Raw genomic sequence first — 27,712 nt, 5'->3', positions numbered from 1 at the left:
CATTCCGTGGCGGCACAGATAAACTGAGCATGATGATGGCAATTTCCTGAAACCTATAAAGACGATTGGTCTTTTTGATAATGTTATGGCTAAACACATTAGGAGAGTAACTTCTGAAGAAACGTATGTTCACCACTTGGGTAAAGGAATTCAAAATGAAATCAAAGCGATGCTAGTATCCCAGATTCAGCACGAAACTCTTACAATGTTCACATCAGCTAAGTACTACTCAATAATTTTAGATTGTACGTCCGATGTGAGTAGAATCGAAAAGATGACAATGATCGACAGTGTGCTTTGTTACAACACAGGGAAAGCAGCGTGAAGATTAGAGAGCCCTACAGGAGCTGGCATGACTGTGACATTCTGATCTAGAAACTTGGCGAGTAGGGGATTGATATTATGGACAAAGGTTGGCTGAAAATATAGTGAATTACAGCGATTTTGACCAATTGGATCAGCTTTTTTGAAGTGGGCAGATTCAAAATTCAGTTGCAATAGCCAATAGATTTCAGTTTCCTCCAGGTGTTCAGGTGAGTCAGGCTAGCCTTGTGTGAATCTACAGCTGCTCTTACAGAGGCTCCAAAGAATGTAAAAGTATGGGATATATTGTTTGATTGTTTTGCAATCGTTTTGCTGGCTTATCGATTACTTATAGATTAAGATTACTTTTCGACGCACGGATGCTGAAGTGCGTCTTCCGATAAAAAAAAAGTTTTATTGCAATCGATTGCCGTGGTGCTTTTCAGGTCTGAAAACAGTTTTGTGAAGCTCCGGTTGTCTATTTTCGATTGATATACGGTAAAGGTCATGCGGTGGTGTTTGTTAAACACGATGAAGTGAAACGCACGTCCCAAATGTAAATAACAGGCTACCCCGGTCCCGCGGTGCACTGCGGGAAGGGGCGGGGCGATTGTGTACCGCCTAGAGCTGCAGAATGGCACGTGCCGGCCCTGTGAGTACCTGCAAGCTGTCAACGATGTCAGTGAGAAGCGCGCGCCTCTCTCTTAGTTACAACTAACTCTCCAGTACGGCACTGTGGAGCTTGCAGCTCTTAAAGGATAGTTCAGGTGGGTAGCTGCGTCAGCATGCGCAGGCTTTTTATAAGATCACTTTATTAGCCATATACAATTTTTTGCATTAGGAATTTGTCTTTTCGCATACCCCAGCTTGCTCTCCATGAGACAAACAGATATGAGACACACACCTATTACTCTTTATTAAAAGATTATTGTCAGTTCTATTTTTTTTAAAAGCCCATCATTTTGAGCTTTCTGTTTCAGTCTAGAATACTGTATAACATCGGGCCTGAATGGTGCACTGGGCAAATTAATCATTCATTCAGTCCATTATTTCAAAATCCTTTTTCCCCACTATACTACTGTTTCCTTCACATATTGTTTTGCAAACAGCCTGCTCTTCTTACTAATGACATCACTCCTGGCTGTGGGAGGTAGGTGGAACCATTTTTAGTTTCCACACATTCAAAGCAAAAATAAATAAATAAAAAAAGGAGCAATGTATGTGAAAGTTAATATAAATGAAAGAAAAATGAAAAAGTCAGGATTGAATAAGTATTCAAATCTTTTGCTCAGGCAAACCTAAATTAATTAAGCAGGGGTCTGTGTCAGCATGCACAGGCTGCAAAGGGACAGGTAAGGTTTTATTCCATGCTGAAAGGAAACAAAAAGAGACACAATATTTAAGCTGTGGAGCCTTCTTCAGCTGTCTCCCAAATTAATTTAGGTGCACGTGTTTCCTTAATGAGCCACATACAGTAATTAGTTGAGTGACCTCAGGATTTCAGAATAAAAACACCTTTCTTGGTGAGTTTCCTTGGGTGAGTTGTGGACTTCAAGCAATGATAAAACCGTGAAGACTAAGGATTTTTAAAAGCAAGTCATGGATCAAGTGTTTTGAAAAGCACAGGTCACGAGAGGAGTAGAGGAAAATAATGTATGAAAGTCTGAATTTCTCTGTAAGAAAGTCAATATTTCAGTTTTTTTCTCTATAGCGTTTGCTGACATTTACTCTGACTTACCTTACCCTTCAGTTAGAGCATGTTTCGTTTTGAACAAAATATTACATTTAAAAATGTGTATGCATCATTTTGTAATTTAACAAAACAGGACACCTTATGAAGGGTCTGAATACTCTTCCCTGCTACTTTGATTAGTAAGTCTTTGTATGCATTAAAGCTGAGGGAGTTATGTAGAAATATGTTAGTTGTAAATTATGTGCTGTTTGAATGTTGTCTTGCCTGAACATCACATACCCTTTTGATGGTGCAGAAAAGATCATGTTGTTTAATGTTTTTATACTTGTTTTATTAAGAGCTAGAGCACAGAGGAGAATACATGAACAAGGAAGGTGTACTGTGTGATCAGTACTTCTATTGATCCCCAGTCACTGGATGAATATGGAAAGTTGCAAGCAATCCGGATGAAAGGTCTGCATTGCACAGTGTGTGGCTGAGCCTGTGTTTAGAGGACTGTTTAAGCAGGAATCCTCTGTACATGCACATCCTTCCGGCTGATTTAAGTAGTCAGGAAATTGATGCCTCTACACTGCTTGGCTCATTAGAGGGAGAAAACAAGGCAAACTAATAAACTGGGTAGAGTTCACTTTATCAGGCAGCATATCCTGAATAATAATATATAAATAAAAATAGAAAAAAACACCACTTTATTTGTTATGGGTTTTTTTTTTGTTATTCTGTAATAGGGATATAGATTGTGTTGAGCGTTTAATTCTCTTTTTCAATGTCCTTAATTATTTTCAGTTGCATGTTGGGTTTTATTTTTTAAATTGTGGATTCCGGCATTTCTCTCCTCGGCATTTAAACAAATTAATATTGATTTAATAAGTCCTGTCGAATGTTAAGACGGCAGTGTCTGAGAGCAAAATACAATACAAAAGCACAGATGACTGGAATCAACAAGGAGTCTGGGAGCATGTAGCATTAAAATTGCCTATTAAAAAGCAGAACATACACATACCATCTATTCGTAGCTTTTCAAATTGATTTTTGTTATTTATTTTTTCTTTCTGTTGTGGGGTGTACAGATTTGTAAAATACATGCCATAAGTGCTTGTGTTGTGCTGCTTCCATTCCTATATGACGCGACAGAAATCGAACTTTGGCTGCAGCGAAGGAACAGAATATAAAACTAGCGGCAGATGGTGTTGGACCAGTAGATGATGCTCTTCCCTCTGAACCAGAATTTCAAAACAAAGTCCAAGTATGGTGATTCGTGGACCCCCTGCTGTAGGAGGCGCTGTCCTTCACATACTATGTTAAATGGTCCTGCCTGCTTGCCCAGAAAAGATGTCTTGGTCCTTTTTGGACATGTGTGGACATTGATGTACAAATAATCTAGGAAAATGAAACTGACCACTTAATATAGCAAATGCTATATTTTCTTTAAAACACATTTAAAAGTTAAAGATAAGAAGAAAACAAAAAAATTGCCATGTCAGATATTGTACAATCTGCACAATTTTCATGACCTAAACAGTGTGCACAGGGCTGGTTTAGGCAGTTTTCCAAGTTCAGTCTCTCGGGATTTTATGCTTAGTGAAAAAGGACTTTTTTGGCCTGCCTGAAACGTGTCTGTCCACAGTTAAAGCATTGACACTTTTGTTCCAGTTTTACACTAACCGATGGAAGCTGTCTGCTGGAGTAAAAAGTACAGTGATAGATAGCTGCCTTTGAAAAACGGAAAGCTTCCCAGTGAGACAAATCGCACTCTGAAACTATATTTACACACTTAGCACAATCCTGTATGTTATATATAAAGCTTTCCTGCATGTCTATGTGTCTGTCTAAAAATGGCATAGGAAAGCAAGTGAGGATGTCAAAGCAGTGGGGAGGAGCGGAATGAGACAGGGTGTATTTTGTGGAAGACAGGGGTAATATGTTTTAGTGTGCATAAAAGAGAGTGGTGATGGGGGCAGTCTGAGAGAGAGAGAAGGACTGGCACAGCACTCCTTTCTTTGCTGTGCGCCTGTCCTTGAGCCCCCTGCCTGGTAATGGTAGCTGGCGGTGAAGGTCACACAATCTAATTGGGCAATAATGAGTCTGCTCTGCCTTGCGTTCTCATACCCACACAGCACCGGCTTCGACAAAGCCACCAGCCAATCACTGCACACAAAGCCCAGGTAAGAGAGGGAGAGCGAGAGGCAGGGAAAGAGTGATGAGGAGAAAGATGCGAGAAATCAAGGGGGAAAATAAGGGGAAAACATGCACGACCAAGGTCGTATTTATATGGCTAATATACTATATAATAGTATACTTTTAAGGTCAGTCTTTGATAAACAAGAGTGCAGTTTTCCATTAATGCAATAATAGCAGTTTACTTAACCGATTCTGTTGGCTAAGTGTGGCTTGCTCGGGTAATTATCTGCTCCTTTTCTGTGCCTTTGGCTGCTTCTACATTTGCGTCGTTCTTTGAAGACGTATAGAATTTCTTATTGTAGCAGTCTTTGTAATACAGTTCTAAATTAGTAAGAGGTTGTAAATGGCACTTGAAAGCAGAATTTACTAGGAGACCTCGTCCATTTACGGCGAGGGGCCTCTTCAGTGTAATGTCTTGTCTATAATGAGGGCTGCCTGCTGCGAAGGGCAGTCAGGGTCTCACACGCAGGGTAGAAGCTGCTTTGGTGTACTGGGAGATAGGAGGAGAAGAGAAAGGATGAAACGCACAAGTCTCTGTAGGCAATTGGGGTTTAATGGCTCTTCCATGTTCTTAACTTGTTTTGGGCTTAATTTTATGGCTGTGGACAAAAAGCCCAGGCTGTACCATGGCCTGAGAAATGTGTTCTTATGTTTTCCCTCAGCCGGCTGTGCAACAATTTAATTGGTTTAAAGAAACAGGCAGTGGAAGGGTCCCTGGGGTTACATCTTTTTACCCCAACAACACCACATTGTCAACCAGGTTTACATCTCGTTTTGTTTCCCTAATAAAGAGACAATAAAATGCAGTTCTGAAGCGTCAGGTAAATCTTACAAGCAAGGAATTCAAGACCGCTGGGGGCCAGTGTAAACGTTTCTCTTCATTCTGCGACACTTTTCCAAAATGGTGCCGGCAGGCGAGCATGACAGAAAGAGATTTGTGAATTAGAAGAGCCGTAAGCAGGGAACGTCGCTGTTCTCAGTCCTGGCTGGGATGAGTGGCTGATCTTTGGTGGAAACCCGTTCAGCTGGGGCTGATGTGCCTCACTATGCTGTGGCCATGGGGGTGCAGGTAGTGTTGCTGTAGGTGTAGATTGCTCTGGAGAAACCCCTGACACCATGGCAGATCACAGCACTGAGCACATTACAAGAACATCTGGAGCTAGGGAGAGCTGGTCAGCACTCCTTTGACCTTACCGTGAAATTAGAATTGGTCCTCCACCATGATCAGTTAAGAAATTGGTTTATCAGTGATTATTAATAAGATGAAAACAAACCATGTACTGTAATTCTGCCCATGAATGTGAGATGATGGGGGGGAACACTTGGCTTTGTCTTCATGGCTTTGGGGCTCACCTGGAAAGTGTGTGCACCTGTGCTGGGTTGTCACGAGTTTCCCTCCTCTGATGTGTTGTGAAAACCATTGCAATGATGTGTCTCCTGTGTGCAAAATTAAAGACAATCACGGTTTCAGATTTATTGTAATGCAGAGATAACTGGGGATTGGGATTTGTATCCTCTCCTTTATTATGTTTACTGATAGATAAATACAGATTAACCCAATAAGCCATTTATTCTTAAATTATGCAATATTATGAGTAACACTGGGAGGATGGTGATACAGTCGCAGATAAAGTAGTTGCTCTCTTCCTAATATGGCTGTTTTAATCTGCCTCTTTGATCTTTAATATGTTGTATAGTAGTTTTGTGAGGAATGTGGAAGACAACAATATGCAGTGCTCTACTCTGTGGTGGCTGAGTGTTACGTAACGTTCTGTGACGCCAGCCTTCTAAAAGCACATTCTAAAAAAAATGGCCCTTTCATTTAAAAACTTATTCCGAAAACTGAGAACTCCTCCGGCGGGTCCAGCCCATGCCACCGATCACTAGATCACTAGCATGATAGCCTTGTTCCAAGGAAGGGAGGAAGAAGCCTGATAGAAAATGGCAGAAATGAAGCATTAATTCTGTACCATCTCTCCCTGTCCTGTGACACAGCAGCAGGTGACGCTGTGACGCTGTGGAGGAGTAATTTCGCATTGAATGAGGGAAGCAATTTTATCTGAACAAAAAAAAATAAATGTCCTTTTAATGACAAAGGGAAGGCAGGGACAGCTAGTGAATGGTATAATTGATTACGATTATTTGGATATGAGATTAAGATTCATCGTTCGGCCATGCTGTGGGACGTAACACACTTAAAGCATGAAGGATAAAGCGTAGCACTTTGACCAAATGGGGTGTTATTGATGGTGCGCTGTGCCTAGGCCTCACACTTTCAGTGTACTGGAAAAATGCTAAAAAACCTCTTTAAATCACACCGGCCTTATACGCTCATGGTGTATAAAATATTGTAGTCATTAGAAAGATCCCGTGATATTCTGTATAACCTCAAATTAAGGCTGGCCCAGGCAAAGATTAAGTCAGTTAACACTTCAGTTATTATGGTGGTATGTATCTGATTCTAAAGGTGTGATAATCAGCCTTGTAGAAATAAGAAAGGAGAGGATAAGTACAGAAGGGTTTACTAAGTGCCAAAGGAGTAGTCGCTAAACATACTGTTCATGTGAGTGAATTTAACTGAGACTGCAGAGGTGTGTTTTGTGAAATATTACTTTTTGTGTTAATTGTCCCAGTCGTGGTAGTAGTACAATTTGTATTAAGAAAATGAATATCACAGACAAGCCTATGAAAGAGCACGAAGGATTATTTAAATTTTAGATGCAGGTTCAAGAGTTGTTATTTCCATCTGAAGTGGGATCAAGGTATTTCTGTTTTCCATGAAGTTGTTTTTCCAAGCTGTTCAGAACATTCTGGGACCTTGCTGACTCCTGATTAAACTGCCACACAACCTGTTCTCTAAGCTATTCACCCCATGGGACATGTACTCCATACCCCTCCCCCCACCTCAGTGGAAGGCAAAAGCAGTTAATAGTGATAATATGTCACTTACGGTCCCTCGGGTTTTGAACTTTTCACTTCAGTGGCCTGCAACAGGTAGCCATAAACAAGGTCACCATGACAACAAAAAACAACAAAAGATGATCGCGCATCGTTTAGTGCTGAATTATAATGTCAAGGCCCAGAAGAAAGGGGTGTGATGTCTGCTTGAAAAAAATAGTCATAGCCTGGGATTCCAAGAGTATGTTGTGAATTACTTTTGTGATTTATTCTGTGGCTTTCCGCACATTCCCAAAGCCCCTTTTTGCACTTCAGACATTACAGTCCTTTTCTGCAGGCATCCCACTGTGTTCCAGGACCAGGCTGTGCTGTTTGACACTGACAGACCTGGGCTTTGTGCGTCAGACAGACCCTCACTAAGGCAGTTCCTGTAACTTGCTTGTTCTCCTAATTGCTCTGACCAGCACTTCTAGGTATTAAGTGATTTAATTTTGGAACTTTACCAGGAAAGCATATAATGGGCAGAATTTTAATAAAGGACCATATTAAAAAAAGGAGCTAATAACCTCCTTTCTGCTGACCATAAAGGCATGTTTACTGAATTCATATGCTTTTGTCAAGTTCCTTTCTTACTTTTCATTATCACTTAACATTTTTTCTTATGCTTAGAGGACAGAATTCCAAATAATAGTAAAGCGGACAGGCATTTCCTCTATTTTGTGGTGAGAGCAAACAATTGGGGAGCAGGTAATTGTTTGTCAGGTGTCACTTAATTTGATTGGTCAATAAATTCCAGCCACAAAAAAGGAAGGATGGCTCAGCACTCTGTATACCCTGAGACATAGAACAGTGGTTCTTAACCTGGGCTCCAGCGAAAATGGTGCCTACTGCCTTCATTGTAGCTAAGCTTTAATTGATGACCTAATTGATCTGTTTGCTTGTTTAGACTTTTATTTAACATGTTTCTTAAGTTACTCCTGAGTGTTGAAAATACCCTACTTGAAGGGTACTGTTTCCCGTGGTTCCTGCCTATAGGACTTAACACAGATGGTCCTCAGTTTGCTTACTGGTATTATCTGGTGAAACAGCTCTTTCAAATTGATCGGCTGATGCTGCACTGATCCAGGCAGAAATTACACTGCATCAGATGTGCCCGTACATGGTTATATTTCAGGCAACACACTTGAATGCAGGTGGCTCTGATACTTGGAAATCGGTACTGGGTTGAAACCAATGAACAGATTCCATTTGACCTCTTAAGAGCCGAAAACAAATGTACAAATATGCCCTAGATGGGAAACCAAAATCAATTAGCCTGAGATTAAGAACTCAGGTGGAGTCTACCAGGGTTATCAGTATGCTGTTTTATAAGGGACCAGTAACTGATAAAAGGACACAATTAAGAAATTATAAGAAGAGGAGGCACTTGATTACACAAAGAATTGTGGGATTGTGGAACAAGTTACTTAGCCATGTTGCTGGAGCTGATACTCTGCTTTTCAAGAACTGGCTGGATGAGACTCTTGGATCAATTAACTACTAGCCAATAAGCTAGATGGACTGAATGGCCTATTCCCATTTGTAAATGTTTTGTTCAAAAACTGCTGATCACTGAAAACCAGATAGGACTGGAAACATATTTTCCATTTTGGAATCTCCCTCAGTCCTAGCTGTGCTAGATATTAGTGTTATCTCTTGTTATTTAGCGTAGGCGGTGCTGTGTACTGGGTTTAGGTTTATAAAGTACTTTTGGACCTAAACATATTGTGCTTCAAGGACATGAACTGCAGACTAGCATTCTGTAATGAATCAACACTCGTACTGCTTGCACAATAATAAAGACGATGAGATTTAAAAAACAGGCTCGACCTGCTTTCGTAGACATGTGCTAAGTCAGTAGCAAGGTCAGTGCCAGAGAAGAGTATGCACGCTCTACTTTAAAAGCAAACATCTACTTTTGTACAGATTGTTCATCCTTTACCAAAAAAATGAAATGGCCAGTAGTATTTATCCATGGGATCAGTGTTAGTTGCAATCTTCCATTGAGGAGACTTTATATGTCATATCTTCAATGCCTCATAGTTGTGAAACATAAAATTAAATATTCACAAGAAGAAATGAAGAACAGTGCTTTTAATGATTGTGCAAGCTGACATTTGAACAACCAGATATAGCTGACTAGAGAATACCTAACAGAATTAAAAACCCTTTCCTAATTAACTGCACAGTGTCCCTTTTAGAAGTCAAATGCCCAAAGGGTAACAGTCCTCTTTGAGAGATATACCGTTTATGGTTTGATTTGGAGATAATGTTTTCACATGATCCAATAAGGTACTGCACCTGTGTGCACATGACCTTTTACAGGTGAACCCCTCTTTCTCTCTGCCCAGTCTATGAAAGAACACTGTCTTACAGCTCTTAAACTCTTAATACTAAACCCTACATGTTTGCTATTGATTTTTATTTTTCTTTCACATCTGTTCTGACCTTGCCAGTGCTCGGTAGGAGACTGCAGATGGTGTGCTCCTTTGTTCAATCAGCTGTGTGCGGGTTTCGTCTCCTGGGCTCGGCTACAGAGCCAGTTGAAGGGTCAAGAGGTTGTGTGTTATACAGTATAAACACCTGGGCATGTGTGCAATTCATACACATTAGCAGGTGAATGTGGAATGTGTTGGTTCTAATTCCCCCTCTAGTATCAATAAGGTGCCCTCAATTATGCAGCTCTCTGTACAGTGTATAATCTGGACTTGCCTTATATTGAGAATATTCTGCTGTTGAGTCACATTTACTCTGTAGTAGGCTGTAATTGGTGTGTGTCAGGGGGCAAGCTAGGCATTTGATTTATTTGTTTTCTAGTTGCCATCTGTCCATTCATAAGCTAAGTGATACGTAAAATGTATTCATTTTCTTTTTTATGTATACTGTATTTGAAATACCCGTTTTATGCTGAAGTGGTTGTGATTTTTTTTAACACTAGGATTCAACTATTGCATTTGTATTATGTGCCGTCCCAGTATGAAAATTGTTTAGGGTTAGTGGTTGTGTTGCACAGGAAGGCCAAGAGCCTTCCAACGTGCTCCGCTGGTCCTCTGCTTCCTGTGACACTGCTGAAGGTTTAAAATGGGTTATATAGGAAAAGAGGCTATTATACCCATCTCTTTGTTTGGTTGTTAGTTACTTATTGATCCAAGGATCCCATCTAGGTGTTCCTGAAAAAATCCAGGGTATCAGCTCCAATTACATGGCTGGGAAGCTTGTTCTGTACTTCCACAACTCTTAGGGTAAGTGTTAAATGCACTGGTGCTTTTAACACCCATTGAAAGAGCAGTGTGCCTTTCACTTACACCACCCCAAGCTTTCAGGTGCCTGATAAGTTAAAGCTCTCAGGATCACTGAAAGCCGAGAAGGACTGGGTTGAAAAATGCATTCCCTATGCATTTGGTACCACCTCCTGTGGGGTCCTGGCCACGGTATGTATCACTGGAGGGTCATATCTTGGTCACAAGGCAGTCTATACACTGAGCTTGTGTCTTTGCAGTTTAAGACACTAATAAACCCCTGCATGAGAACAAAAAGGCCACATTTAGGGCATCCCAGCTCCTAGCATAGCATCCTTGTGACTAGAGGTTTCTTCACAAAAGCATCGTGTTCCTGTGCATTATTATAAATGATATCCTAGCTTGTACTGTACAGTATATTCCCATTGCTGTGTTCTGGCCAGTTTCATATTTATAGGCTTTAATAACATGGTTCTGCTGTAGGTGTGTTGTGAGTTATGGTATCGCATTTGTTTTTTTTTCTAATTATACTGTAACAGGTTCTCTGTGAAAGGGTTTATTCTCAGTGGGGCATGGAATCTTCAAAGTCATAGAGTGCATCAGTTTGCTGCCCATTGCTAATCCCTTCCGCTACACTGCACCTTCATATCTGATAGCTGAATGCTGAACCGTGGATAGAGAGATTAACCTGAGCACACTGCTCTTTAATACAACAGCTGTCCTGCAGTCAGGCCCTGGGAGAGTATACAGTACCTCCATTTTATGGTTAATACACCTTATCTAGCTACTGCATGAAGTCCTGATAAGAACTGGAGCTCCAGATCTCTTCTCCCTCTTCTGCAACATACTGTATACCTGCAAAGCCATGGAGAATGCACTGTTTTTGGAGAACACAGAGGCTGGTGTTTAAAGAGAGTCTCTCTTGAACATTATCCATGCCAAACATAATCTCCCTTTTTCATCTGAAAGAGCAGGTTTGAGATTCACATCTGTTATTACCCCTTGATAACCCTGACTCCCACCAATCTTTTGCCATTAGTGTTATCTTATTAACAAACTAAGTAGGCTACTCCGATATATCAACAGAGGATTTATTAAGGTGTTGTGTTCTTGCAGGGTCTAACAAGATAACTTAGTGTCACAGATTCCCATCTAAAGTAATCTCCTGTAGAGCTCCAGTTTCTCCCTTTCAGTTTAGTGGTGTATTGTGGTAGCCCCTTCAGCTACACTAGAATATGTACAATATTTAATGTAAAATACAGAGCTGTACCATTCTTCCTGCCTTCATGGAATGTATCGACATCCGTAATGTTTATAAATCTGACCCCCTGAAGAAAAGTCTCATTGATCTCTGTAGCTCAAACTGGATTCACTGTCTGCATTGTTATACTGTCCACTGTATTTTCCCCTTTGTGAAGAACCAATCGATATTAAGAGGGAAGCTAAAATGGATTCAAGTTGAACACAATGAAGCTTCACATTGGTAATTCAATGCTGAAGCAATGAGCTATTTTAGGATCTCGAAGCATAAAGTAGGTACAAGTCTATACTGTATATACTGTTTCCCGATACATAGACATTTTGTACTTCTAAAATGTGTACATTGTGAATCTCTGTGCTCATGCTTTTAGCACTTATTAAGCAAGTTTCATTTTATGTTGTTAAGTATTTTTTCTTTGCCTTAAAACTTATGAAAGTTTACCCATCAAAAAATGTGAAAGCTGTGGTTTGTGTAACTGTCCCCATCTGACTAGTGGTAAATGTTATTTCTGGGGGTTGGAAAGTCATCCCATTGGGTGCAGTTTCAGCTGATGTAGGGAGAAGTGTGGAGCCACCTTGCGTTTAGAAATACATGATGTCCCAATACCTTTCATTTTGCAGCGTCTGTGTTGCCCCTACAGTATAAAGCCTAGACTTCTGTTCTGGGTGGGTGAGAGCAGGCAGAATACATCACTCCCTCCTTGGCTGGGTGCGGAGTGGCAAGGCTTAGGTTTGGTCTGTAGGGTGCTGGAGGAAGTCAGTAGGACAGTATGCCTGTGGCTTCTTCACACTGCGTGGAACGTGTTTCAACATGTTAATTGAATCTGCTGCTCGTTAAGGAGCAAGATGCTGGCTATCTGAGAGGGAAGCTTTGCCTCTCGCACTCCATGTACAGCGAAGGGGTCAGTGAAGCAGAGGGAGGCCAAACTGGAAATTAATATTAATGAGTGCAGACAGCTTTGTCTCATACAGCACCATATGGGGAATGAGGTGGATGCAAGGTGCGCTGGATAAACAGGGAAGGGAGAGCTGTTGTGAGGGAGGATGTGTGATGTCCGAGGGACAAAAAGATTGGACTGCTTTCCAAAACAGTTTGGAGCTCTGAGCTTTCCTTTGCCCTCCTAATAAACTAAAAACCTTTTTCTCCCTGCGTCATTGAAGTACTGTGCAGCAAAAGCAGTTGCCTAGCAGTGTGTCCCTCCACACCCATTATTACTGTTACTATTATAATTACTATTAATTTTCTGCCTTTTTTTATCCAAGGCCATTTACACTGGGCTTAAATATGTACTGTAACAGGGCTCACCAATGTTTTCCTTGGGCTTTGTATTTTTGTAGTCAGGAGTGACTAATGTTGTCAAAAAATGTTATGCGGCACTTACGTAATTCAATAGTAATAACGCATTCATTTGTAAAATGAACATTACTGATTTAATCTCTATCAGGGGTAGGCACTCCTGTTCCTGGAGAGCCAGTGTATCTACAGGTTTTTTTTCCAGTTGTACTGGTTTAACAGGACCAGTTTAACAGCTTCTCCCAGCTCCTCTGACACTGCTGCTTTAATGAGACCTACAGGAGAGCACCCACAGATACCCTGAGCACACCTGACCAAGGCTAGTTGCCCCTTCTGCAGACACTGCATGCAACAGTACAGAAAAGTGGCACTCCACATGGAGAAAATGTACCAATATACAGTATATCAAATTCAAAATACTGTATTTTACCAGTTATTTGTATAATACTGTACCAGAATAATAGGTTTAAATGTGCAAAAAAGTATCCTAAGAATAGTTGGAACGAGGACTGTAAAATACCGCTCCTACTGCTAGGAGACACTTCAAAATACAATCTACACAGGTAGTACTGTTAAGCACTGTTTTGTCATGCCAAGAGCCCAATATGAAAACGAGAACAACAAAAAAACATGGCAAGGAAAATAAAAGTACAAGCAGGGGAAAAAAAGAAGAAAACTGTGAAATTGCAAAAAAGTGCAGGCTCATACTTTACAGCTGTGAAGAACAAACACCATTGCTATTATCTTAGATTAGAAGAGAAGCTGTGCTAAACCCCACAGAGTGTCACAGTAAATAATCCCCCTGCACTCTATCTGAGACATCTCCTGGAAAACAGATTAGGCTATATCCGTGTGAAATAGGTTTTACAAAACTATGGAAGACTGTAATGTATTAAACAACACTGTTTTCGACCGTACTAAATAGACATCTATCATTGTCTCTCTGATAATGAAATAGTTTAAGCCTGCTTGTGCAGTAAATATTTACCTCTCTATGATGAATGCAAGACTGAGCAATGATGTAAGCATAATGGGTTTTTTTCTCCTAGTGATTTATATCAAATGAAGCAGAATTCAAATCAAGCAAGAGAATTATGTTCCCACCTTTCCTACACTCATTCAGGCATGGTTTGAGTTCTCTAAGCTTTTCATAACTGCACATACTGTACTGTATTAAAAACATAGCAGTATAAAATAGCTGTTGAATTCAGAACATTCAATCTATTGCTCATTTAGTGTTCTGTCTGACATAATAATTACTTGCATCTAAAAGGAAGGTTACCAGCGAGAGGTAGCTTTTTTAGCCCATGTACAGTAGCTCCTTTGATTTCTAATAGCTGATTGATCCAGGGATCTCATCCAGCCATGTGTTGAGAGAAGCTGGTGAATCCACTACAACAGCAAGGCAGCAAGATTCTCATAACCCCTTATGTAACAAAGTGCCTTCTGCTCTCAGTGTTAAATGCATTTCCCACAGTTCCCACTTGTGCCCCCTGCTTCAGGTTTCACCATTGATGCTGAAGAAGTCAATTATCTTGACTTTTGTCAAAGCCCTTGCAGATTTGGAATCCTTGTAGCTTTACATATAGGAGAGGTGTAACTAGCCACCTGATGTAGTGAATGATCGCTGCACCATTTGAACTGAAGGGGAACTTTAGGAAGGGAAGGTTGTATAATACCACAGTGGAATTTCACCAGGATACTAGCAGTCAGACGACTCTTTCGAAATGTACCATGGGACCAAGGGCAAGTTGTCAGGACCCCGGTTTAAGAACCTACTGTATCTGAAGGACCTACTCAGACAACACCACATGTGGTCGCAAAGCAGCATCCTGATTTTAGTGGTTTCCCAACCTAGTACTGGCCAGACCTAGCCTTTCTGATCTGACATTTCTTAATATCAGACTATTATTATCATTAAGGTGATAATGCTACAATGATTTTATGGAAGGTGCATTAAATAGGTGCAGTCATTAAAATAGGACTTTTGATAAAATCTTTAATTTCTGTGGCATGCCAGTGTGCAATCTTTTGAATTACCTTGGAAGTTGTCACTGTAGAGTTTAGCTTAGAGATCCAATTGGACATACAAGTCACACGACTTTGATTCCTTCTATACTGTACGCTTACTTTGAAAATCGCTATGGAGTCATGAGCAACCCATATCCAGAGTGCAGCTATGGGGTGTTTCTATCCAGATTGATCCTGGGCACATCTCTGAAAGTCAGTTTCAGCCCCATCTGTTTGATCTCAGCTGTGTCTGCTAGGTGGCCTTTTCCCAAAATGGTAAAGTTAGAGTTTTCTAAATAGGAGCTAAAGTGATTCTGTAACATTTTGGCCATTATGGCCGCTTTGTCCAGTGAACCTTAGATGTGTGACTTGTGGTGTGTTTCATCTGTGCTTATCCAATTTCTCAAAAAAATAAAGTGCCTATCTTTTGAGGATTTTAATTTTCCTATTGTTTTCCTATTGCATATCATATATATTTCAAGTTATTGCTCCTGACGTTTGGCCATGAGGGTAATATCACCCCCTAGCACACTTTCCACATCTCTGATGTGGGTTTCTCACTTGTCGTCACAACAAGAATATGGGTTGTAGGTAGCGGAGCTGTCTCTTGTTGTGAAACATGAATGTGGAATACCGAGAATTCTGAGTCTCTTGTTTAAAGCTGATTTAAACTGGCAATTCTACTGATTTGATGATGTATAGTAACTGTTGTATGTTGTTATATTGTGTCTCATTATTTTGTTCAGATGTTATTTTTGTCCAAACCTTAAAAAGGTTTTTCCCGCTGAGCTTTTGTTGTACAGAGCTTTAAAATACTCTTTATTGTCTGAAAGGTATATTCTAAAATATAATTTCGTATTAATATTATAATATTTTGCTTGAAGTGCACTTTGGGTAGTGAAGTAATCCTCAGGTTGTGTGTCCAGATGACATTGCGTGTTTTGCAAACTCAGAAGCACAGGAAGCAAACCCTTCACCCTGCGACTAGCAGACAGCGGCACTAGCCCATTCTGTCCTGCAGGCAGCACACTAGAGCAAGAGCACCACGAAGAGGCCCATACAGGTTGAATTGTATGCTGACCAATGCTTATCAGAGACCCTCACAATATTTTTTTTCTTTGAACTGTAATATAGCCTAGATCTCCTGGAAAAAAAAAAAGTTTTGTATGGCAAATGCAGATTTAAGCAATAATCTATTGTCTTTAAATTCCAGCCAGTCAGTTTCCTTGCACGTTTGCATGGCTCTCTTCTCATTCAAAGAGCCCCCCTCTGTTAACTTATTAGAGAAACAAGTAATAGGTTAATTCGATGCTGAAGAAAAGAAGAAAGGAAACACAACGTTTCCGCTGTGGAGCCTTCTTCAGTTGTGAGGCCGAAACGTTGCGTTTTCTTTCTTCTTTTTTTCAGCATGGAATAAACCTATTACTTGTTCCTTTGCAGCCTACACATGCTGACGCAGCTACCCACCTACAGTACCTTATTAGAGGTTTACATACCAGCCTCTGAGGTATTTCTACTGGTGTTAGGTGTTAAGATTAAAAAAGGACAGTGAATTGCTGCAAAGAGTTCTGACCAGAACAATGGTGAATTCAACAGGAATGAACAAAGCACTGTTTAGTTATGAAGCCTGGTGTTGAAGTTCTTTTTTTTTCCCTCCGACGATGAACTGATATTCCCTGTCCCGGAGCACTGAGATAAGAATCCAGCAAAGAAATAGAACCTGATCAAGTGTGAAATGTCCAATGATTGATATCATATCAAGGGGTAACTAATTAATCAATTTCTTACCTAAACAGCAACAACCCCATCATACTGTATATTTAAACCTCCAATTGACTAACTACAGTATTGATTTCTTAGTTGCAATTTGTTGCCTTTTCTGCCATTTTCTATCACACCAAAAATATCATTTAGAAACTTAAGGAGAGTAATTCAGTCAGACTTTATTCAATATAATTATTACATACTGTAGGAAAATAAACATCTGAACTTGTACCGCCCGGTTAGTGTAACTTACCCAATACTAGAATACATGTGTAAGGAAGAAAAATCCATTGTATCCGAGTGCCAGAGCTATTCCCTCAGAAACAAATGAGTTCTGTCAAGAAGAAGGCTTCAATTTATAAATGACACTGTTGTACAGTAGATTGCTCTCCTATTGTACTTGTTGGCAGCCGTGTTCCTGAGGATTTCTCCCAGTGTAAACAGATGTTTTCTTCAATACAGTGTGTTAGCAATAATCCACATGGCATAGAATTTATCATTCCAGCATGGGGTGAGATAGAATGTCCTGACATACCGATATTGAGAATAAAAAAAACTGTATATACAGGTATTTTCACCTACACTGTAAAAGTAACAAACTTTAAAAATTGCACCCCACCACTCTAATTTGCTCATTTGTATTGCCCATATACCAGCAGCACTCTCCAGTGTGCAATACAGGTATCAAGGATGTGATTCATAGTACGTTTTACGCCATTCAGAAAGTTGGCTATTCCTTACACTGATGAATGCTTTAATTTGAAATGTGGCGTAAATAAATGGATATTCAGGGAGATTTTCTTTCCCCTTGATGGTGCTGTTTGTTTGATCTTTCTAAAGGATCCTGTTTCTCCCAGAGTCCCACGACATCTAATTCTAATGTAAGATTTGTCAAAGGTGGCAATATAAACTTCCCACCTCACAAGACCTGCTTCTACCTCAACTCTTCCATAATCTCAGCAAACAGCCCCCAGGGGACTAATAAATGCTTATTACTACGCGCTTCACTTTATAAAATCCAACACTCCTAATGCATGCTAACGGTTATTGAGAACGCAGAGATCTATCATTGATTATACCCGGCACTTTCTAGATTTGTATGTATGCTCTCTGCTTCTTGTAATTTAATAATGGATCACAGGAATTGTTTGAACAAGGTCTCATTTGTCTTTATAGCTTGTGTCGCCTTTTGGGTTTTCTGAGATGGAAAGAAAAAGTTATGAAGGAAGAAGGAAAAGATCTGTGGCTCGTGTTAAAAATATCTGATGAGACGACATGTGCCTGTTATTTATATTGTAATGCAATGGGGGCTCAGGCGGGCGCCCTTGCCGCATAATGTCGGCCCCCCACCGTCTCTCTTTGGCTCACCGGGCTGGGTCCCTGCTGAGTGACACGGGAGTCTCGGGTTCGAGCCCCCGACGGTGGGGGGCCGACCTAATGCGGCAAGGGCGCCCGCCTGAGCCCCCGTTGCGTTACAATATATATAGTGATGGGGAAGATTTTGTTGGCCATGGATGTTAAAATTGGGAAATTTCAAGCAATCACCTTAGCTTTAGAGTTAGGCAAAACAATTCAAATTACATTCATTCTTGCTCTCCCAGGTTCTCGAGGAAAGAAACCTCAGTAAACACTAAGCATCTTCATACCTACTGCAATGTGATTTGTGGGCCATAGCCCACCATTAGAGCTGGGTCTATTGAACTGTGAACTGTGATTCTCACTCTTTCTAGCATTACAACAAATGCTTATTAGCTTCCTTCATTTGGTTTGAAAACGTCCTCAGTATGTACAACACAAATATGATAAATTAAAAACATGTTTTAACATTTTTCAATAGGTTTACTCATCCTGATTATCCTACAGTACCTTACCAAATGTAAATTTAGGCAAGAAAGTATAGAACCTTTGCTAATCAAGATTTGCAAAAGTACCCTTTATTTGTGAAATTATAACCGTGCCATTGACAATGGAAATTGGTGTCTGCATGCATGTTGTTTTTTATTGTTTTTATTAGACTTCAATGCTTTGTTTTGTTTTTGTTTTTTAACTTCAAAAGGCAAAGGTTGCAGTGTCGTGCTGTGGAGTTAAAGGGTTTGCGAATGTTCTCTGTTTGCCCCTGCCTGATGTGCTCAGACGCTGATCTTTCCAACTGTTAAATGGAAATCTGGGCTTTTTTTTTTTATTTTGCAGCTCCACTGCTTGCTTTCCTCTCAGCATTGCCACTATAGCGTGGCGTAATGTAGTGTGGCAGCGCTGAAACTGACACAGTGAAGTCACTGGTGGTTTTGGCTCGAGGGTGTGTGTGTGTGTGGAAGGGAGTGCATGCACTGTATATACAGCAGTAGAAGACACTTTGCCTGCAGCTTCCATTCTCCCTAATGGCTCATCAGTCACCCCTTGGAGCTGGCACTCCTCGCCGCAGTGTTTGTGTACAAGGCGCGATCACTTTGCGCTGATCAAAACTCGCACGCTGGCTCCCAATTCGAGCGGGCGGCTCTGCCCTGGCAGGCAGCACCAGCTGATGGAGCAGATGGCGAGCGACTGGGTTGGGGAGGTGTTTGATGAGTGGAAATGGTTTGTTTTAATTACTTGTCAAGTCTAGTGCGGAGGCCAGAACTAAGGGGCTTGTCTGTTCATGTGCCCGGGGCAGGATCAGGAGCTCATAGTCCTGGAGCTGTGACAGATAAAGAGGGCAGTCAGAAAAGAGTGACAGGTCTGCATATCAGAGAGCATCATCTCTGAATGAAGAGCAGAATGACAGACACTTGGCTTAATGTATTTCCTCTTATTGGCATTTGTTTTGCATATGCATGAAAGAAAGCGGTATTTTATGATGGTGAATCAGACTGATTTATCCTGTATGTGCTCTCAACTGCTCCTGCACATGTGGTCATTGTGCCCATTAATTGGCTCCCAAGGGCAGGGGTGAGAGGGCAGGAAGGGAGTGGTCCTGTTCCAGTCAACTGGAACGTGACGTTCTGGTTGCAGCCGTTCCTTTTATGTGCTGTCCATTTTGTGGAGTCAGAAACATGTTAGCATTCATTTTGAGCTTTGCTGGGGTGGGATTACGCAGAAAAGGCCAGTTAGGTGTGCAGCCTATTAGGGATTTATTTTTGAAGGCTATTATAAAAACTGTTTCCTGTGTTTTGTCTTTGCAGTATGTGCTGGGACAGAAAACAAGCTGAGCACGCTGTCAGACCTGGAGCAGCAGTACCGGACTCTGCGCAAATACTATGAGAACTGCGAGGTGGTTATGGGAAACCTGGAGATCACCAGTATTGACCGCAACCGAGACCTCTCCTTCTTACGGGTAGGACTTAGTATTTCCTGAGCAGAACAATACACTTCTGCTGTACTGGCTCTGCTAACACAGACATCAGATCCCCCATCTGCTCTCAAAGGCTGACTCGGAAAGTTGCACAGCAGAAGGAGTTCTGAGGTTTTTACTGTTTTGCTAACTCATATCAACTCATAACAAATCTCTGGATCCCTGCCCTGTCCTTTACATAGCCTAATACAAATGCATTTAATTATTTCACACGCTTAGTGGTAAAATGTGTCAAAAATGCTCCAGGTAGCTATGATTCCAAAAATACCCGTCTTTGCTGTCAATAGAGTTGAATAACACCAAAAGTTTGTTTAGTTTCTTTCTCTTTCACTGAGTCCTCGTAATGCAGTCTAATTAAGGAGACACTGTTCTCACAACCAGCTCTTCCTTCAGCCAGATTTTTTAGTAGTTGACAGAGCAGATGAATGGAGATCTCTCAGAACTTGGAGCAGTTTCATCACAGTAACAGCTAATCACATTGATTCTGGACCTACTCTGCACTGCACAGTGTTATTTTGAGACTTAACACTGTGCTGAAGAATGCAAAAATGAATTCTTATCTATTTATTAAATGTGCCGTTTAGAGCAATTAACCAAGAAATCTTCTACATAATTATGTTCCTGGGATTCATAAAAACTGTTCTGCATTATAGGAGAAAATGAATACAGAGGGACATGTTCTAAAGTATGAAAGCAAAGTTCTGTCATTTGTTGTGAGAGAATTCTATTACACCTGACCAGATTAAATGAAGTCCAGAAGTAATATGGAGATACAACTGATCTGATCTATTGTTCATCCGGCTGCTAAAAATTGAAAGTTATACTTGGTAGATTTCAGTGCGATGGAGGTCATCTAGTCAGCCTGCTGTGGTTCCTGTACAGCAGACTGGGATGGATTAGACAGTTAATGACGTTATGATGGTGCACCAGGAGCTCCAACAGCGGCCAGAGGCTGTGGATGGAAGATAAGGGACTGTGAAAGGGAAACTGAAAAAAGGAAAGGAAAAGGCTGTTAATACTGACGTTGCAAAAGTGGCTGGTACAGTTGCAGAGATAGACTACATTATGGCTGAGGATGATAGTGTCAGTATAAATTGTATCTGACCTCTCTCTCTGTCTCCGTTACACAACAATACTGGCAGATGGAATTTCAGGGGGAAAAATAATAATCCAGTGTTTCGGAAAAGGTCAGGGATTTATGTCAGGGAACCGTTTCAGCAAATACAGTGCAGTGACTTTTTTTTACAAGCATTCATGGTGTTACTCCGCTCAGTGTCTGTATATTGTTAAACTATTTCATTTAACAGGTGACACCTTCTCCACCGCTGTGGTATTCAGAAGAGGCTTTAGGTCTTTAATTTGTTGTTTTGGTGTAAATTTCACCTTTGAGGTGTTGTGACAGCTGAAGAAATGAAAGGCAAGTCCTCTCAACTTGGACGCTTAAGATGCTCCAGTATATACTAGCTCGATTTTGAGATACAGAGAGTGCTCAGCACTCTTTAATTGTCCTTAAACTTTGATCACACCTTCTGCCTTCTCTCAACGACAGATTCACCTCCTTCTAATTTCTGTCTATTCATTTGCAGATTTCGATTTTCTCAATCTCTCCCAATGTTCTCCCTGAGTTTGGACACTCATTCTCACCTGCTTTATGCCCATTTCCTCAATATTCCCTGCCCCTTCTTACCTACTCTGCCTTTTGTTCTCCTATTCCATTTTTATTTACGACTTTCCCTCTTTCCATCTCGCCTGAAGAAGATGGGAAGTGTTTCTTTTCTTTACTTTTCAACATGGAATGAACTGTTCCTTTGCAGCCTACACATGCTGACGCAGCTCCCGGCTCGAACTCTTTCATTACTGTAGGTGCATCGCAATACCTCAAGGTTTACAGTAGCCAGCAATGATGAAATCCTAGAGAAGTGTAATAAACCAAAGTCAGTGCATTTCTGGTGCTGGGTCACAGTTGTTTGACAAGCTGGTGGCATTCAGTACTCTGCCAGCTCCAATCCGTCAGCCATTGGAAGTCCTGACTAGAGGCAGCAAGACAAGTGATCTACTGTAACCTGGATTGTGTGCTACAGACCAAACACTCTCCTGCTTCCTGTTGTCTTAAATGTTTTGAAGACATGGAAGAAAAATTCACAGGAAGGACCAGAATCACAACATGCACCAGACCCCGTGAAAATGTCTCGGGGCTCAGGAAAGGCGGTGCTTGAACCAGGACTCAAAGAGAATCATAGATCACTGATAATTGAACATAAAACAAATATGTGCAAGCTGTCACGATACTTGTGCCACAAAAACATATGTAGTGCACTAATAAGCAGCTTGCACAGTTAAAAAATGCAATAAAGGATTTACAAATAGACCCCTACTGTGCCAACTTACTCTGGGACAGCAAAATACATTCAAACATGGACTTTTTATGGTTTTGCAGTGCATGGTTAATCTCTAAGGTAGCTGCACTACCAGGAATTGTCACATGCATGTGTAAATGTACTGTTCATGTAATAGTCATAAGCAGCATATTAAACGGAATAGAAATTGGCTGATACTACTGTAGATATCTATAGTTAATATTGAGGAATTGTCAGCTGGAGGCACAGGCAAAGACCTGAGTCATTGCTTTGAAGAGCACCATCCCTCACCTGTGAAATCACGAGGGCAGGATCAAAGTGTTTAATAATATACATGATTTATGTGGTAAAAGGAGAGCAAAATTCACACTTTATATACAGTAGAATATTAATCACTAACACCATAAGGTAGAACAAATTGCAAGTCTGTTTTTTTAAGCACATTAATAAGCCAGAACCTGTGGACCTCACTGTCAGAGGGTAGAACATCACCTTGAAAAAATTATCCCGCACCCAGGTCCACTGTCTCCTAAAATGATTGAAACCTATGTTTTTTCCCCCTCCTTATTTTCAAAGATAGCCAAGATTTATTATAGCTTCTTGAACCTCCAGAAAGATTTATAAGCACCTCCTAAAATGCATCAATGGCTGATGAATGAAATCCCACGTTTGATTGATATAAGCATTCCTAATTTCCTTTTAGATATGTGTAAAAAATGCTGGTGCAATGTACTGATACACATTTTCATAGAGACTTCTTTCAGATTGTAAAGTGCTTTTTCAAAATTGCCAGTGCCTCAGATTTGCTGTCATAATTATTCTTTATTCAATATAAGCTTTCGGTATTAATAGTATGTAGCTATGTCTAGACTTTTATTGACTACTTTTGTTATAGCCTGATGAAGTCTCATAGAGACAAAATTAAACTATCTATTAGAGCATCTAGAAAGCAAATAACCTAATACACTTCTTAAACCTCAGTGGTGCATTATTGCAAATAAGGCGGTTTAGGCCTTAGTAATGAAAGATGTGCATATTTATACCTGCTGCTTGCTCAAATGTGCAGATCCAGACTATTTGATTCATGCACTGTTCTGAACTGACAGTTGGCACTCGTTTGCTAATCACCATTCCTGTTTGCTCCTCTAGTATTTAATGAGCTGATATGCTGCTAATTACCACAATATCGTTTGCAAACGGAAACCATAAACATTTCTATTAGGCGTCACACCATTAGCTCAACAATTAGCCAACATGGGGATTGAAATGGAATATTGGTGGGTATGACGTTGAGATAGTATTCTTTTTTTTACCCCCACAGCTCGGTTTGTTTCTTAACGGTGATGAGCTGTTGAGCAGCTAACAACTAACAAATGTTAATTCACATTCTTTTGTTTACTATTTAGTCTTGATCTTATTTCCAGAAGGGTTTCACTGTTCATTTTTTTAAACCGAACAGTCATGAATTCAGGCTGCAAATCCATCTGTCTGAAGCCACATGTAGGCTGGCTTGGATTGGTCACTAGTGTCCAGCAAGAGGCTTCCAGTCAACTAAATAAATAAGACATGCAGGTTGTCCTTGTGCTGCTTCATGGATTGTATGGTCATCTATTCATTGCTGATGTATCTCAAAATATAAGAGGTATCTGGAAACAAGAACATCTGTCTGAGGGAATCAGATTTGAACAGAGAAGATTATTACAAGGGGACCTGATACAAGTATTCAAGCAAAGGAAATGCATTGGACTTTTTCAGAATGAATAGTAAAACATGAGTCAGAAGTGCAAACTATGTGTAAATGCATTTAGAGTACAACTGATAATAGGGAGCATGAAACAAGCTACAAGCTACCAGCTATTCTGCAGTGTTGTTGAAGCTCATATCCTCTTCAAAACTCTATAAGCTACCAAAAGGGCTAGAACAGCCTCCACCTGTATACTTGTATACTGTGACCTTTCTTAACCACTTAGTGATTTTCTCACTACCAGATCAACAGCCATCTCTGTAAATCATTTCTGCCATGCAGAAGAATTATGGGGAAAAATGCTTCACAAAGTTTTTTTTGTAAACATGTTTAAGTTTATGAGTATACCAAACCAGAACACTCATCTGGCAAGGTCTAAAGGTGCAATTAACAAAACAGCAGGCAGTGATGGCCCTTTGGCACTGCTGTGAAAAAGAACAGAAGCAGAGAAATCATTAAAGCCCATGATTAGACGGGCACAGTGAGGGCTGCAGAAGGAGCTCTTAGGAAACGTAGCCCTGCCATGACCTGACCTCCCCTACACTGTGGGCAGAGGAGAGAGATGGCCCCACCTACTGTACGAGAGCACTTCAAGGGAACTTCTTTTCCCTTACACATGAAGCCATCTGGAAGAATGTGTAGCAATGGAACATGCAATCCACAAATGAGCACAGTTGTGAAACCAAAGCACGGAATCCTTTATTCATGCAAAGCATGAAGGAAATAAATTACTATGGTGCCTCTAATTAACACTTTCAGACTTCTAGGTTAGAATGACTGTCTTAAGACAACAATGAATCTTCATTGTTTGGAGAACAATAGAGCACAATAATGGGTGTTTGTAAGGACTGGGATTAATAAGCCTGGAAAATGAAGTGTATTCCATCCTGTCCTGTGTGGGACAGTGCCACAGTTTAATAGGAGAGGAGTTGTGGTGGCAATAGTAAGGCAGAGACACATGAGCAATGGGTGCACTTAATTGTCTTATGAACCCTGCTTTCCCTTGTGGAAAATCTGTAGATGCCCCACTCAATGGAAAATGAATGAGAAGTTCTGAATGCAGCCTACCCACGGGGAAAATCCGGCTATACCTATATTGTAAGATACATATAGTGGTAGCATTTACATGCAAAATGTTATATAAACTCCCATGAACTATTGGAGATATTGCTTACATAAGAACGTCATTTCTGGCAATGAACTGCATGCATATTCAGATAAGCCTAGAAAAACCTTTCCTTTTCCTTTTAATATTAATGAGTCCTGATTGAGAGTCCTCATTGTTGAAATAGAGCTAGATTGGATTGACAAGTGCAATTAGCATGTTCTTTGGTTCATTTTCATTCACTTGAATTTTACTTAATCAGGGGCAAAAAAGAATATGCAGACGTTGGAGTGCCTGTTTACAATCAAGGCTTAGGAGAACAGTTTATTCATCATTTTCAGTCAATGTCCGTGTTTGTCTGAAGTAAGGAGAGGAGAAAATGTCTGGTAAGCCGGTCTCATATCATGACTATTGAGGTTTTGCTCTGGCTGTGGATGCAGGGTGTTACCGAATTGCATCAAAGATCCTGCACTGTTGAAAGATTTGCTATGTAGGGGCAGGAGTTTCAACTGATGGAGCTAAGCAACCCTTGCTATGCCTTATTTTTTCTGAAATCTTTAATATTGTACCATTCATGACACATCAAATCAATGCTTTACAATAATACAAGACCAGAAAAGGCTCTTTAGTTACATATCTGCCTAAATCTGACTCCTTTTCTTGCATGCCTATTGTTTCTATGGCTATTGTGGGTAAGATTTGTGTGGGTGTTTTATTAATCCCTGTCATGATTTTAAACACTTTAATTTAGTGTGCTGTGAGCCATGAATACATTTCTTCCCCTGAACAGATTCGGAGCTCCACCTTGTTGCTCCTGCACTTCACTCAGCCTTGGTGTTTTTTAAACTGCATTCCTAAACTCTTGTCAAAACTGATTAGCCTTTTGCATTACAAAAAAAACAACACAATTCTGTCCCTCTCTACAAAACATGGGAAAAAAGTGACATGCAAATGTCTTGGCTTTCAGCCGTTCTGTTAAGCATAGCCAGACCACTGAAGGCTCAGAAAACAGCTCCCGCTTATGGTGAAAGCAAACTTTGAAATTCTACTCAGCCAGCCCCAGTGATGCTGTGTGAGGGCTCTGTGCTCCCTATGCCCATCATCACAGCCAGAGACTAATGGAGTAACTATCACAGGCTCCAACGAAGCAGTCTAGTGTAGCTTTGGGTACCTGGAGATTGATGTTCCGTGTTCATTTTAAGAAAGCATCCCATCAAGAAGGTAACATACGATGCTAGGCGATGAACAGATTTGACAGTCAATAGTGGCAGCTTTACCATAATGTCAACCCTTAACCCTACCCTCCTCTTGCCTCCTCTTTCTCGGCTCTGCTCTGCCAGGATTCTCCTACAGAAGAAGCCGAGAGGAGCGGGGTGACGGGGGTGGGGAACTGGTTTAGACCTGTCAGAGCCTGACAACCAAATTAATCTATAATAATATAATATAATAATGTTTCTTTATTAGCCCTATACAATTTCTTGCATTAGGAATTTGTCTTTTCGCATACCCCAGCTTTTCTCCATGGAGACACAGACACACAGACAGGGAGAGAAGCTTGGGATCAGAGCGTAGGGTCTGCCATTGTACGGCGCCCCTGGAGCAGTTAGGGTTAAGGGCCTTGCTCAGGGGCCCAACGGAGTAGGATTCCTCTGCCGGCCGCGGGATTTGAACCGGCAACCTTCCAGTCACAGTCGCAGATCCTTAGCCACAGAGCCATCTACCTCGGTGCTCTGTTCCTTTAAATGCTATGTCTGTCAGTCAATCAGGACAGACAGAAGAAAGGGAATCATTTTTTTTTCGGTCTGTCTGTCTCTCTGTGCTGCTGCTCGGAGTCTCCCCCCAATTCTCAAGAGTTCATGCAGTGACACCATGAGAAAGAATCTAGGTTTGCCAGTCATTGCTATTTTAGTACCTTCAATGTATGTTTGTCCACAACCATGTGTACAAACCATGTGTACACAACATGTTTCAAATTTTCAAAAACAAATTTGTCATGTTATGCCCCTGCTTTACTGAAATAACGTAAAATAAATGTATTCTCAACTCAGTGTTAAAAGGAGTATGAAAGAAGGGAAGTTTAAAGCTTGAAAATTAATTTCTTAATATTTTCACTAATTAGATATAAGTAAAAGTCTCATATGAAGTGTCACCATTGGGACAGAATGGGGAACATTTGTGTTGCACACATTGGCTTCCTGTGATGCATCCATGAAGCCAATGCCCAGAAGGATCTGAATTTCTACACTTTAAGAAGTAAACTTCTGTGCACTTTTGTTATCCCAATGACACTTGGCTTTACTTGCAAACTAAAGCTGGTTCCAGTGCTGCAGGTTCTGATGTTAAGATATGGATGTAGCCAAACTTTAAGCTCAACAGCAATAAAACTGACATTATGCTTATTGACTCTCATCAACAGCTACACACATTTGGTGAGTTAACTGTCCTCATTGATGTGGCTGAAATTTAACACTTGACTTATAAGCTTTGGTGTTATTTT

The 27,712-nt window shown here is 40.7% G+C and overlaps 1 protein-coding gene across 1 annotated transcript in view; it reads left to right on the top strand.

Annotated features, from left to right (window-relative positions):
* The window catches only part of LOC148649289 (receptor tyrosine-protein kinase erbB-4-like), a 372,283-nt gene that overhangs the window by 161,781 nt on the left and 182,790 nt on the right, over positions 1 to 27,712 (top strand). The window contains exon 2 of the mRNA XM_088605758.1: positions 19,840 to 19,991. Within this exon, the coding sequence (XP_088461884.1) occupies positions 19,840 to 19,991 (152 nt within the window). The remainder of the gene's footprint in view (positions 1 to 19,839; positions 19,992 to 27,712) is intronic.

This window comes from Lepisosteus platostomus, chromosome 14 (genome assembly GCF_059453375.1).
Source record: "Lepisosteus platostomus isolate fLepPlt1 chromosome 14, fLepPlt1.hap1, whole genome shotgun sequence".
Lineage (NCBI taxonomy): Eukaryota > Metazoa > Chordata > Actinopteri > Semionotiformes > Lepisosteidae > Lepisosteus > Lepisosteus platostomus.
The sequence above is the reverse complement of the archived record's forward strand: the minus strand, read 5'-3'. Positions and strand labels throughout refer to the sequence as shown.